At 36.8% G+C, this 15,413-nt stretch overlaps 1 protein-coding gene across 1 annotated transcript; it reads right to left on the bottom strand.

Annotated features, from left to right (window-relative positions):
- Positions 1-11,040: 11,040 nt before the first annotated feature.
- Positions 11,041-14,240, bottom strand: FABP7 (Fatty acid-binding protein, brain). Its single transcript, XM_012940346.3, has 6 exons — positions 13,836-14,240; positions 13,531-13,800; positions 12,827-12,982; positions 12,015-12,187; positions 11,308-11,412; positions 11,041-11,265 (listed from the first exon to the last, which is right to left on the bottom strand). Exons 3-6 carry the CDS (start codon positions 12,894-12,896, stop codon positions 11,212-11,214), a joined length of 402 nt encoding a protein of 133 aa, XP_012795800.1. The 5' UTR covers positions 12,897-12,982; positions 13,531-13,800; positions 13,836-14,240; the 3' UTR covers positions 11,041-11,211.
- Between the last annotated feature and the right edge of the window lie 1,173 nt (positions 14,241-15,413).

Below are 15,413 nucleotides of genomic sequence, written 5' to 3'. Positions count from 1 at the left end.
TAAGTCATAAGCATTATAAGAAAAGATGGATGGTGGTTAGTAGTGGAATTCAGGATGCGCATTTCATCCTATATAGGATTCGTCAGCTGGAGGTACGGTACCGAGTTTGAGTCACGGAATGGACATCAACTCTGGCATGCAAGTACATTAAGCTAACTAGTCCGAAATAGGATGAAACGGGGCGTCGTGGACCCCAGTGCTAGTCATTATCCATCTTTGCATATAAAGTTGAATTTTGGGTTTAATCTATGAATATTTACATTAAATTAATCATTAAATTAGACGGAAAGTAAATTATTTCGGAGAAGGATTGTAATACTTTGAGTATTATTTTGTTTGAAAAGTAACATATTCAAGTCAATCAAAAGTACAAATTCATTTGGTTTTGCTTGCTTGTATCTCCCTATTGTTGTTTAGGACTGCAATTGACCAGTCTCTTATTAGTAATATGTTCACTCTGTTCAGATTGCCTTGATATTACCTTAATTCATAATCATTCTAAGCAAAGGTGGATAGTAGCTACCAGTGAAATCCAGGACGTGTATTTCGTCCTATTTGGCACTTATCAGCTGTATGTACCTGCATCTCAGAGTTGATGTATACTCTGTGAACGGAAGTAGATAATCTGATAGCGTTTAAAGCGAACAGTACTGAGTTCGAATCCCTAGATAAACATCAACTCTGGAATGCAGCTACATCTAGCTGAAGAATCCCAAATAAAACGAAAACGCACTTTGTCCTGGATATTCACTACTAGCCACTAACTATCTATCTGTTAGTTTATACATTATACAACTTCTTAATTTAATAAAACATTCAAAGTCATCTATACACCACTTAAAATCTCGTTGAAACATGTAACTAAATTGTATGATTACAAGTTTTTTTTTGTTGAAAATAAAACCTATTCAATGTTCAATGTTCTTTTTTTTCTTTTCAAAAACTAAGAAAATCGGTAAGATTTTCTCTTGATTTTTTTCTTCTCTCTCTCTCTCTCTTGTAACTAGGTAGCAATAATTTATTGAAACGTTGAATTGTTCACTTTATTCAATTTGTTTAAATAAATCTGAACTAAGAGACAGAGAGAGAGAGAGAGGGGGAAACTTGTCTAGTAACAAGTTTGTTTATATTATTCAAAGTTTTAATGATAATGGTTTATGATACTTGAAATACAATTGAAAATTAATATAAATGATCATTGAATTCATAAGAGAATGTAGGACTAGGCATATATATGCATCGGTTCAAGTTGACAAACCTTCCTCATTAGCACAGCAAGACGAACACCAGATTGATAGAAGTTGTTAATTCAGTGGTAGTAATATAGAAAGGAAAGATTTTATGTAAGGATATAGTAGAGGAAGGAAGAATTAGTTCGTAGAAAGAAAGGTATAAAGCAATTTTAATCTCACGGTTTAAGGGAACGCAGAAACTGTATACACCTACGCCATTATGATCGATTCTGAACCATGTAACACACAGTCTCCAACCCCTGATTACGACGGTCACGTGGACCCCAACCAAGTAGTCTGTATCTACCAACATGGCTCAGACTAGAAGTTAGTGACTTCAAGCACTGATGCGACGTTTTAGTTTGACCGCCCCTAAATCTCTTCCAACCATCCCCAACACAGGTTAGCATTGCACGTCGTGGTGATCGGTATTCAGGCATACGCAACACGTGGCCCAACCATCTCAGTCGATGAAGATTCACAACCTCGTCAACTGATTTACCATCATTCCCTAATACTCTACGCCTAACCTCGCTATTACATACCCGAGGTTATACGCAAAGTAATAGGGAATGGTGATAAATCAGTGTGTGTGCTATTGATATTGATAAATATAAGTAGTATACAACACTAATCAGATATGGAAAGTCTAGCAGTAGGAAGTTGAGAAGATCGGATCAATGTGAACGGGGACAGATAGTAATTGTTATGAGGGGAGAGTGATTATGAATACAGTGATCTTGAGGGCTGTTAGAGGTTTGACGGCGGTTATTACTTCCCGGTTGCCCACACCATGGAAGCGTTCTTCCGGGAGTACCTGAAAAGGCGATTGGGTTAGAGGTGGTCGTAGTAACCAGAGAGCGTGACGGCAGTGCCCAAGAACAACTGCTTGGTCGGTCACACACGACCTTTTTGTAAGTAATTTTCGTGCTGGCTCCTTACTTGTTGGGACCTTACCGCCGGAGACTGATATCTGTGGGATAAGATGAGATGTTCGTTTTTAAAGTCGACCTTTTTTAACCCCACCCTTCCTTATGAGAAGGCAGCATCACTGTTATGCTGGCTGTCGGAAGGAAAGACCTTACTGCCGTCACATCTGTACAGTCAGCAGTACAACTTTGTCTTCGGGCCTTGGGTTTGTTGCTTTTAGTCTTACTGCTCTTCAACAGACTTGTCTGGTATGGCAGGAATTCAGGGAACGATTGTCCCAGCCATTATAGCTCAATTGATTCATCACTTTAGGCAAACCCGACCTTATTAAGGTAGCAGCAACCGTCTGGAATTGTTATGAAAATGAAGGAACAATGAAAATTGAGACAATTGATGGAATATATGCAAATGAAGCATTAAATGTATGGTTTTTACGTTTTGCCGAAGAACTCTATAAGTTTGTATTGAAAAACATTTAGTGTCGCTACCAATCTAGGAGGAGGAGAGAACCTCCTAGACTCAGTCAGTCAAGCTGTTAATTTGTTTAACTAAAAGGTCTAGGATCTTACTGATAATCAACATTTTAACTGGATCAATAGATGACTGAATAACAGTAACCCCAAGATATTCAGGTCCAAAGCATTCATGCTATTCCACACTACACTCCAAGACTGCATATTTATTTATTATTTTATATAAACATATAAACATAGGTACAAGAAGGCACCAAGCCTTCCACATAAAGGTCTTATCCACTAGGCAATGGAGCAACATCGGGAGATGCAGTCTCATGTTAGTCGGTGACCAACGATTGGTTCATACTCCATTTGTTCTGTCAGAATCGCGGAGCCCATGTCCACCATTGGTTTGGAATCAGGGTTTCCCAACTCTTCTGGGTGGATACTTCGTGTCCACCAACCCGGTTAAAGCGCCGGATATTTGCTTTTCCCCTCTCAATTTCTTAAACAACAATATTGCCACAAGAACGCAGTGAGCTGGACATGTGTGGTAGTGGTTGTATGCACGTGGCCATATGAGGTCATTTGGAGAGTGAAAGCTGACTCTCTCCACTCTCAATCGTACCAGGGCATTTGGAGGCATCTAACCATCTAGCATTAAACACACAGTCAATACTAAAGGAAAGATGAAAATAACATGAAATCAAATAGTAAAAGAATGTGTTCATTTATGTTATTACGATTGTTTCTAGGCTATGTTACATAACATCTACAACTACCAGGTAGTGTACATTTACTAATGTGATTAAAACCATCAGTCAGTAATTTCATGGACTGATGCCGTTTTTTTTCCTGATGGCCCCTAGGTTTCTTCCAACTTACCCATAAACCAGAAAACATTATGTATTAAGGTATGTTATAGTTGGGTATAGGGAAGTATTGATTATCAAGTGAATAGTAATATTTACCCATCATTCCATCATGTTTTAGTAAGTAATTAACAATTTTACAAATTGCGATTCTTGTTACCGTTTTATATACAACAGATCAACTTGATACATGTATTCCTACAGGACCAAACCTATAATATTCAAGTCAAGCAAGAAGACCTATGTATTTAAATCACTGAATCCAACAATTGACCATTTAAGCATCATATCAGAAGGGTTCTTGTGAATATTATGGTAATTTAAATAGTTGAGATGATGAGTAAGTTGAAGCTAGACCACTATGGAAAACTTGGGAGCACTGGACAGCCGTTTTGTCCTACTGTGGGACTTCTCAACAGTGCTTATCCACAACCCAGCCTCGCAAGATTCGAACACAGGATATATCGGTCTCGCGCACGAACATTTAGTCTCCAGACCACTGAGCTGGTTGGCATCCAACCGTGTTAATATCTAACTTCAACTAATCTACAAAATTGAGCGATACATCTACCATTGTCTTCAGTGAGTTACTATCTCACAACAAACTCGGTTGAAATCCACTGGTCACTGCTTCTCACTAGAACTCTAGGAAATACCTCTTGAAGCCAGACACTAGTGAGCACATATTGATTATAGTAATTTCAACGACTGAGATCATGAGTCAATTGAAACTAGACCACCATGGGAAACCTGGAAGCATCAGTCAGTTTGTAAGATAATCAGCAATTCACCCTAATAATTGGTCTCATTTAACATGTTGATCATACTTGTCCAAAAAAACTTTAATGGAAGACCCAATAAAAAAATATATGTAGTCAACGATGAAACAATTTCAATGCATTGCTTCAATTCCCTATACAGTCATCTTCAATACTGAAATACACTAATTTAGCCTAATTCAAAGTTCGATTTTATTCTTAACTCATGCATAACTGTTTCTAACGAATTGTAACTATCCATCGAAAGGTTACAATTTACTCAATATTGTCAGAATGACGGTCTATAGAAACTATAGTAATTTAATGATTGAATTCATTAGTCAGTTTAAGCTAGACTATCCTGAATGATCGTTTCGTCCTAATATGGGACTCCCACATGTGAGATTCGAACTGTTGAATGTCAGTTTAATGATCTAAAGATTAAGCATTCGCGTGTGAGATCAAACGTCCTGATTCCAATCCTGCTGAAGAGTACAAGGTTAGGACGAAACGGTCGTCCACTGCTTCCAAGGTGGACTCATCAATTCACAACTATTAAATTACTCAATATGATGGATCGTTTTAACATTTTCTCGAATCACTTCATCCTTTCAATGATTAAAACCATTTGATTACATAATCAAATTTATTCTTATCTAATAATGAAAGGTCATCTATTTGTCAATATTCTTAATCTCATTCATTTGACCAAATCATTAGAAGGGGTGTACGTGTGTGTGAAATAAGTTTAAAGGATTTAAATTATGATTGGTTAACAGTAAGAAAAGTTGTCAAGGTCAATTCGTTGTCATACGATATGGTATGTTTTTCAAGGTGAAAAATGGGCTGATTTGCCAATAATCAATATTTTTTTGTTGATTTTAATCGTTTGGGTTCTCTAAACGAGTATAAGCAAGTTTTTTTTGTTGTTGTTGCGTTGATGAATACAATCTATAAACATGACAGAGAAATAAACTAGATCATGGCCTAGTTTTAAGACAGTTTTACTCTACATCTTGTAAACAATTAGGTTGGGGTAATATATTTGGTTCGGAACTATGATTAACCATCTTTTCAATACTCATTAATTAGAAGTATTTCTTCAATTTATGTCTGTAGATCCTTAATGTTGATCATCTTTGTCGAATGATTGGTGGGGGGGGGGCTACTTGAGTTAGACGTGAATGGTGTGATCAAAAGTTAACGTCGAAATCACATCTCGTGGTCAGCACTTAATGTGGATTACCTCTGGTGAGACGACCTTTGAGTAACGCTAAAGTGACCTTGATAGTGTATATTTGGTAGCTAGGACAAAATGAAGGTTATAAACGAGTGTAAGGAATTGGAATTGTGAATTACAGTTAACGGTTAGGGTTATGAATTACATTTAGGGTTTTCGTCACGAATTGACATCAGCTATAATGCCGAAAACCCTACTAAGCCAGATGGATGAGTGAATTTGGAGCCAAAATTCGAGACCTGTTATCTTATATATGATTGGTTCGTTCATAAATTATAGTCTCGTCTTACCCATTCGACGTGTCTAGGTACTATGGATACTTTAAAGACCGTACAACACAAAGGACGCTAATACGGAAATATATTAGTAAGAATGAGTACAAAAAGGAGAGGTGGACCACCCCCGCATGGTCCAGTCTATGCCATATGATTAACTGATGCGCATTGGTTGTCCTTGGCTGCTCGATATTCTGTGACCCAACTGCCGGATGATTTGGCTAGGGCTTAGTGACATTTCACTTATTGATGTATACTATCCTCACAATGTATTTTAAACAAACTGATAAAATAATCCCTATAGCATGTTAAATGGTTTTAGGTAATTGGCAAGAAATTCTGTGCCTAGGTGTTGAGAAAGTCGGGACTAAGTTAATAAGGCGCAACTATCTGTAGGATTCAAATCTTCATAATCCAGTTCCACAATTTGAGATGTTACCATTAAGTTATTCAGGACATTTACGACTAGTTGATCACTGAGTATTGACCAATGTTTGTCTAGTCCCATAGCACTGATCGAATTCTTTCTATCAAGATAATAAATGTTGTTCAAGGAAATAACAATCAAAATCGGACAAATAAAAAGTTACTAAATGAATTTCATAGTTAAAGCATCTTAATACTGAAATCATATAGGTTTAATAGGAGTAACGCTCTGAAGTATAAATTCTCTAAGCACTATAGTTTCACGTAAACTTACGTTTTACTAAAACGTTTTCAAGGATGTAAACAATTTAGTTTTATATTGGAGTTATTTGCGAACAGCCCCCAAATGCCCTGGCACGACCGAGACTGGGGAGAGTCAGCTCTCCTCCTCGAAATGATCTCAAGTGGACACGAGTATACAACCAATGCCACACATGTCCAACTCACTGCATTACTGTTGTTTACGGAATTGAGAGAACGAAAAGAGAATGTCGGGCTCTCTAACCGGGTTGGTGGTTATAGAGGATCTACATAGGAGAGTTGGAAAACCCTCATTCTAAACCAATGGTGCACCATTGGGTCCAGGATCCTTACGAAAAAATGACATATACACAAATCGTTGGTCACGCGCTACGATGGGAGCGCATCTCCTAACGTCGCTCTACTGCCACGTGGATTAGACCTTTAGGTCAAAGGCTCCAGGTGTGGCCCCCTACGAAAACTACCTGCTTCGGTTTGGGCACCCGAGCAGCATTCTAGCCCTCACGCCAATCGAATGATTCATGTGACGCATATCTATTTGTGCCTCCTTGTACCAATGTTTATGTGTTTAAGTAAATAAATATTTGGGAATATAATCTTTTCCCAACATGTCTATGGATTCTCTCTAATGTAAATGTGATATCACCTTTTATTTAACTGAATGCTTCTAAGTAGTACATATGCATTGTTTATTAGAATTCTGGAAACTAAGTTGCATAATATGCTCTCAACATTACGAATGACCCATAATATATAAAAAAAAATTTAAGATGGAATGAACTATAGGTCTCTGTATTCTGTTCACTTTATCGTAGCTAATTAATTTTAGTGGTTAGTTATTATCAATAGTGTCTGTAATTGCACATTCAATGAATGGGATTAAATAACCAACTAATTCATTTAGACTTCTACTGAACTAAATAAATTTGTGAGACTTACTGACGAAATTAAATAAGGATTGCACTATACGAGATAGATTGACTTAAGATGAAAATATCAGGCATTTGGTTCTAACTAACTGTTCATCGCCGAACTTGAAGGTAGTATGGTTAGTTCTGTGCAATACCAAAGAATAACAAATTAGAAGGAAACATTTTCTGTTGCCGTCTGATCTTTAGTTTTGGTATCAGTTCATGATAATAAACATGATACTCTGTATGGAAATCTTCGAAAATTCACCCTAGTAAATAATTATCAATAGATTAGTTCAATTGTATTATACGTCAGATGCGTGAAACTGGGTCACTTAAAACTGTTAATAATCGAGCATATCATAGGAGTCAGTAATGAACTATTAGTGTTGTGTTTATCTTCATGTAAGATTGAAATGTTTACAAATTGATTGGTTTTACTGACGAATACCAACGTAGAACTTCGTACGTACATATATCAGTTCAAGTTACTATAGCACAGAGATACAACTGTCGATTTAAATCCCATAGTGATAGAAGTAGTAAGAGTGTAAGCAGTAATCGGCAAGACAAGGGTTTGAAGATGTTAGTCAACAAGTATAATCCAGTGAAATAAACTTGGAAAGCGAAAAAAGAAAGGGATACGAAGGATTCAGAAGATTAGAATTTGGGAGGACACAAGGAGTGGGTGCACCTGCACTATTACAAACGATTTTGAGCCATGTCATTCAAGGTCTCTAACTATCGGTTGCCATCGTTTCGCGGATCCCAACCAGCTAGTCTACACCTACCAACATGACTCAGTCCACTTGTCAGTGACTTCATGGATGTATGCCATGTTTTGATTTGGCCGCCTCTAGCTTTATTTCAACCTACTCCTACACCATAAAACATCACACGTCGGAGCAGTCGGTGGTTCGGCATACGTAACACATGTCCCAGACATCTCAACTGATGAAGTTTCACTCCCCTACGACTACTATCACGAATGCCAACTAGTTTTCTGGTGTTGTTGACTCCAACCATTTATTATCAAATAGTTTACAGTAGTAATATTGAGTCAGTTAATTTAGTATAATATAGCAGTATACATAATTCAATTGGTTCATCAGATTATTTATTGTTTAAAATACACAAGTTATTGTTCTAACCTAAAAAATAAACACTAACAACAATAGAGATTATAAAGTAATTGACTGCAGTTAACATCTTTTCTATTTTAAGTACTAGGTTTTCCAGTAAATAAAAGGGACGTTTTATGATTTACAAACTGGGAATCTGCTGAAGGCCATAGAACACTAGATACTTGTTTCTATCCAACCTGACATTTCACAGCAATGTAAACTTACAGAATTACCAAGGGTTGAAACCAGTTCCTTTAGGTTACGTAGTGAGGAGACGTTATCTTCAGTACAAAATCCAGTAATCTGCTTGTCCAAACTCAATTAATTCATGCTTATTGTCCTCTGATGCTCAATAGTATATGAAGGAAATATTTTAGACCTGAATTAATCACTATAAATAACTTAAATAAGTTGATATGTTCGTTACATGGCTTTTATTACATTAGCAAATGTGTTATTTGTACTTCTATCTAACAGCCGGTCCGTCAGTAACAACGTGGAACTTCGTACGTGCGTACATCTTCCATCTAACAAGTCTGTAGGAGTGTCATAGGTTACTATTCAAGTAAACTAACTACTTTTATACTGCTATGTACTCTCTTGCTAACTAACTACTTAATTAGTTTGGTAAGTGTTTCATCTTATTGATTATTATTACCCATAGGAACGAGATAGTTCACTGATAAGAACCAGAAATGAGTGTGAAGTAAAAGAAACTGCATTGTCTTTAATAATGAAATTCCAGTTAGTGTCAACGAGTTGAACAGAAAGTATCTATTCAGTTTCAAGAAACACCGACATAAACTGTACGATCGTGTACATGGTTAGTTCACACTGTTGATCTAATTGTGATACCTAAGTTGTAAGAATTTTCTCGATTTATGAAATGGGTATTCTTCCTTTTAAACAAATTATGAAGTTGAGGAAACTGAATTCACAGCCACATACACGTAACGGTTCAAGCCGTGACAAATAGGCACTATCAAAGCAATTCGCTCAAGATGAACAGATGACAAGTAATTTGATCACGATTCAGTCCCGAATATCAACAACGGGATAACTCAAGCTCTTTCTAGAAATAACGTAGTTAATGACCTCATGGACTGATGCCAGGTATTGGTTTGACCACCTACACATTTATTTCACTCAACATCTACATCCGTTTACATTGCCAATCGAGGTAGGCAGTCGTTGTACATACGTAATATACACTTATATGTATTTTTCGAGTAATTTAAATTAAAATGCATTATTTCTGTTGTCACTGGAATAACGATTTATACAAGTTTTAGTGAATATACAATCGCTTTCTTTAAGAGATTGTATTTAATTACTTTTGAACACCGATTACCACGACGTGCAATGCTAACCAGTGTTGGATGGAAATTAGGGGCGGCCAAACCAAAACGTGGCATCAGTGCTTGAAGTCACTAACCTCTAGTCTGAGCCATGTTGGTAGATACAGACTACTTGGTTGGGGTCCGCGTGACTTTCGTAACCAATGGTTGGAGACTCTTGGTGACATGGCTCAGAATCAATCACAATGGCGTAAGTGTATACACTCTTTGTCTTCCCTTAAATCGCGAGATTAAAATCGTTTCATATCTTTCTTTCTACGAACTAATTCTTCATTCCTGTACCATATCCTTATATGCAATCTTTATTTTATATATTGCCACCATTGTATTAACTACTGTGAATCCGATGTTCATCTTGTTGTGCTAATGCGGTATGGCAACCTGGACCGATGCATATATGTGCCTGGTCCTACGTTGTAGCTGACTGACTGATTTAAATACTTTATAGTGAACATGGTTACCTCCTAACGATGTGAAGTGGCTAAACACTCTCATCAACGATAATGTATGTTCATGGGAGAGGGAAGAGTTACGCGGAAAAGCATCAAAAGCAAAAACTTTATATCGGAATTTCACTGCTAGATTTTATTCTCCGTAACTAAGAAAGGTTTCCTTCTATAAAGTTGTTTAGAGAAACATATAAAAAGTATTTTGAAATTGGCTACTCTGGATAATAATTTAGTCCCTACACCTGGACTACAGCTTGACCATCCTGCCTAGTAAGTTATCGAATAGACAAAAACTAATGTGTAGACACATTTACTTCGAAGACTTGAGTACCAGATATGGTTTACTCTCCGTCAACGAAGATAAAAGTATAACCATAAAAACGTCTCGAGTAATGGTTATCTTGTCAAGGATCTCGTTAGATGTACCGAGACCTATTCTGTTTATAAACCAATGATCACTTTTAATTTGCTTCGCAGTAGAAACATCTAACCCCAAATATTAGAAGTACAAGACTTGATCAATTTAGTCCGGATTAACAAAAACATGAACAACTTGATCTTCTCATACGTAACGCGATGACAGACATGGACCAGTTAGTTGGGGTCCGCCAGATTATGGTAACATAGAATCTGGTAGCAAGTGTCTTCACTCCTTATTTAACTAAACGAAACTTGAGTGCCGAAATCTCCCTACACTTTTTTCCTCTTTTCCATTAAATCTACCAACTACTGTCATAATAATTACAAGATACAACAATTAGCAGTGTTTATTGAAATGCGGGAATGATTGATTAATATAGGATGATACATGCGTAGCAAAATTTATCCACCGGTGATTATCATCAATGTAACAAAAATAGTAGAAATACAAGCAGTTAGAAAAAACACCCCAAGCAAATATCAGTGTTCATTTGAAGGCGTTAGGGTAGTCGTTTATAATTGCGAATGGCAGTAACGTCACCAACAGTCACAGTCTAAAAGGGAATACATATTAGGAGTGAGAAAATATCAGTTACCGTTTTCATAGTATCACCATCTACTTCACGAACGATTACAGTTGTGTTTTTGGGATCTACTTGAGTTTGCGTTAACTTCGACTCGGAATTTTTTTCAACAACTGACTACAAGGGAAAAAAGCAAATAGCAGGAGTGAAAATATTATTCTTTCATTGGGATAAAAACGCGTTTGGTAATTGCTGACTATGGCAGTAAGAATGTAGTGCAATGAGTATTTCTGGGTTTTTGGTCTTTAGGTTATGGGTTACAGCTACTCCCTAACATATATATTTTGAAATTAAATCTACTTGTATCGTCTCATTTACCGTTTTGGTGACTTAAGTGTTCGTGTGTGATGATTGAAATCGAAAGAAATAACCTCGACAATACATGCAACTACTTGTGGAAGGCTTTGACATTAAGCTGATGTCTGAATAATGGTTTACTCTACATCGCTGATTAGCTCTGAACCTAATAATAATAGGTTGGCTATTGGAGAATCAAAGAAAGAACATGTAAAAGGGCAAATCAGCTGATAAGTACACACAAGTACTTGATTTGGTGATTGTAAGTCACGGTTTCGATATGAAGGAACGAATGACCAATTAGCTTAATCCCCATGAATTTACATATGATCAAAGGAATGTCTAATAATTTAGCTATTGTTTCTTAGTAACTATTAGATCTTTAAAGCACATACACACCGAGAAGTCAAAAGTTTATTTACCTTGACGTTTCTGCCATCACTTGTTTTTTCTTCGAATTCCTCGCCGAACTTGAACGTACAAGAAAGATTTTTGAAAGTTGACTCTGTTAACATGGTCATTTTATCCCCATCCATTGTGAAGGTTACAGTCGGTGTCACTGTGTTCCCAATCTGTCGAGTTGCCCATGAGACACCTAAAAGGAAGATATAATTAAATTAAAAACCCCTATTTAGTTGATAAAAAAATACTATGAAATTATATAGAGAAAAAAGCGAAAAGATGATGTGGTCAACACAAAAGCAACGCCATACTTTTAAAATCTAACCAATGAACGCAACATACGAACAATGTATGCAGATAAGTTTTAAGAATTAAAAACATAATTGCCTCGTACATGAGTGAAGGTTTTGCTGTGTAGACGTTATTTACACTGAGAAATAACACAGAAGTCCCTGATCAAGAAGCAGTCGTTCCCCAATTAGACTACCGATAGGAAAGTTTGTGAATTTTCAGTTGGATTAACCTCTGAGATTTCCCAAAGACATACATGATTTTGGTCTTCACTATGACTAGTTCCTTTACGATTTGATTACCGAATACTTCATTTTGAATAAAGAAAAAAGTTAGATGGATGTATGCTGTGGACCTGCACGGGTCACTCCCGAACCACACAAGACATACAATAACACGGTTTTGGAAAATCAAAGATGAACATCAATTCTACAGCTAAGAGGAACATGATACTAGAAACATGAGTGACAGCAAAAATCATAAGTATCTTACTTTCCCCCGAAGATGTATAAAACCGTAAACTTTAACAATATGTAGTTACCTAGCTTTGACATGACAGCATCGAAGTTGTGTGACTCGCTAAGTTTCCATTTTCCCAAGAAAGAAGACATTGTTTTCGACTAGTGTGATGCTTCTGAAGTGCTTGAACGGTCACCGACTTTTGGCTTATTGTAAATTTGATGATCTGGTGAAGGATCTGTAGAATACAAAAAGTCCAGACAAACGATAATAGTTCAGATATTACTAAATTCATCACAATAGACACGATACTCTTGCAGAGGTATCAAACGCAGATCTTAATCCGAAGTGATCAGTGTCAGCTTCTTTCCTGCCCAACAAAAACTTAGTAGTCATATTATTTTCAAGGTAATTGCAATGGGATACAGAAGAGCTACTGACCATGCATACAACAAGACCGTCTGTGAAAATTTATCAGTAGCAACAATGATGAATGAAATATTAAATGACGATTCGTAAGAGCTTCCCCCGAGGGTATGTTGTGAAGGGTGGTACACAATTACTGAATGAAGGATTAGCTACATAGGTGACCATGGTTTCGCCGCTTAACTGATTTGGATAAATTTATTATACACGACTATGTTTGTTAGTAAGTGTATGTAGATTACATATTCAGTAGTTGATGACAGTGTGGTTATGTGAACGTCTTCAGTAAGACTCGGCAGAGAAGTCCAAGCTTAAGACAATAAACTAAACCAAAGTCTGCAACAACAGCTAGCGACCCACCTAACTCCCTGACTCACTCAAGATTGATTAGACGCCAAAGCTGTTACTCCTCAACTTGTCCTTGTAAACTTACGTGTAAAAACAATTGTCCAATTTCACTTTTCAAAATCACAAATGAACTTGGTCACTTTTGAGAAGATAAAGCTTACGGCTAACCGACTTGTACTAATCAAGATCAATAGTTCTTTGCACCACGTTTGTAGGAAATATGTCAAGTATTAGTGGAATGTTATTGTGAGACGCTCTGTTTTTTATTTACGTATTTATAGTCTGTTAAATAGCTGAGTTTTACAAATATACTTTACCATTTGATTTTCTTAACAATTACCGGAGGCCCACGTTTCGTTCCAATGCTCAGATGGTTTTACTTTAATGGTCTGTTAATGTTCATGTTTTGTTAATTATATCAAATATTCACTCGTGATACTCTGGTGTTCAATGTTGTTCGATTAATCGACAAATCGAAAATATGAGGTTCCAGTTTTTGTTTTTCTTACTCCTCTGGTGTTGGGACAACATTTTAACTGCTATTGATTAAGTGGACACTACGTCGCACGTAAGTACTCTCAGTGGTACAGCATAATAATAGAATGTTATGTTGATATTTATTACAATAATAAAGTGATTACTTTGTCTGTTAGGATTTTCACTCTTGAGAACTAACGGCAAGACTTCAGGCAATAAAAAAACGAGACCAACTATTTAAAATTTTGCCCACAACTGAAGCATGAATTGATACAAGGTAAAAGCACACATCACATGCATCCACTTGCATTTGCTCTGCTACTTTGAAAAACTGATGTCGACAGTGCTGCATGCTTTGTACGCAAGCATCAAACAACGTTTTTACCCTATGAGGCAACCATGAACTTCTGACCTCCCAAGTAGTGCTTTTGATATAATTTTCTGTATACCGGACCTATCGTAGCATTGTTCTAATGCAGCTTCATTGTTGATATCCCACACTACATTGGCTTAGCTATATAAGTTTACTGAATTGTTTCGTCACGTTTCCCCTTAGCTAACCAAGTAGGAACCAGCATAGCCAAGTCCCAATCAATGTGACGACAAATTACTAAATTAGTATCTTGCAAGTACACCAAACACTATCTTGAATAACTAACTTTCATGTTCCTCCATGTACAGGAGGATTGTAGATATAACTCACTAGAAAACAGTAGTAAGACACATCATGGAGCTCAGACCCGGTAACTGATATAGCACTGTCCTCCTTGACCCGGAATGGATTATAGGCTTATTTCTCAATTTGCTATGATTGTAACGACAAGCCAAATCATGTTTACGATATTCTTAGTTTCCCGAACGACGTGATAATCGGCTATGCTCTCCATATACAGTACTTGTCAGTCGTACTATACTTTAACTACAGCGGATGTTGAGTTCACTTCTTTGAAGATACTTGTGGTCTCAAATCACACAGAACCTCGAATCTCTTTACCGATGCTCAACATTTACCCATTACAATAATATTGATAGGCCCGCACACGTTCGTCACAGAACAACTCTCGTTGATATAGCCTTTATTTGTTCATAATAATCAGCCAACTGAATCCATAACTCCCTGGTGAAATAAAGAATGAAGAAATTATCACAATGATTAGTAGTAACAAATTCAAATTAGTGAAGTATCCACAGACAATCCAGGGACTTGTTCTTGAGTAGCATTAGCTACTCATTAAGCCTATCGGGCTCGATGTATTTTAATTGTACCTGAAGGATCCATCGTAACGACTACAAACACCCGGGCTCTAGAACCGAGATTCTTGCCAAACAAAGACTACGGCTCTACTCTACTGGATAGATACATTTAATCCATTCAAGGAGGAATAATCAAAGTTTGCAAAATTAATGACCAGAGACAA

The sequence above is a fragment of the Schistosoma haematobium genome, chromosome 2, assembly GCF_000699445.3.
Source record: "Schistosoma haematobium chromosome 2, whole genome shotgun sequence".
NCBI lineage: Eukaryota > Metazoa > Platyhelminthes > Trematoda > Strigeidida > Schistosomatidae > Schistosoma > Schistosoma haematobium.
The sequence above is the reverse complement of the archived record's forward strand: the minus strand, read 5'-3'. Positions and strand labels throughout refer to the sequence as shown.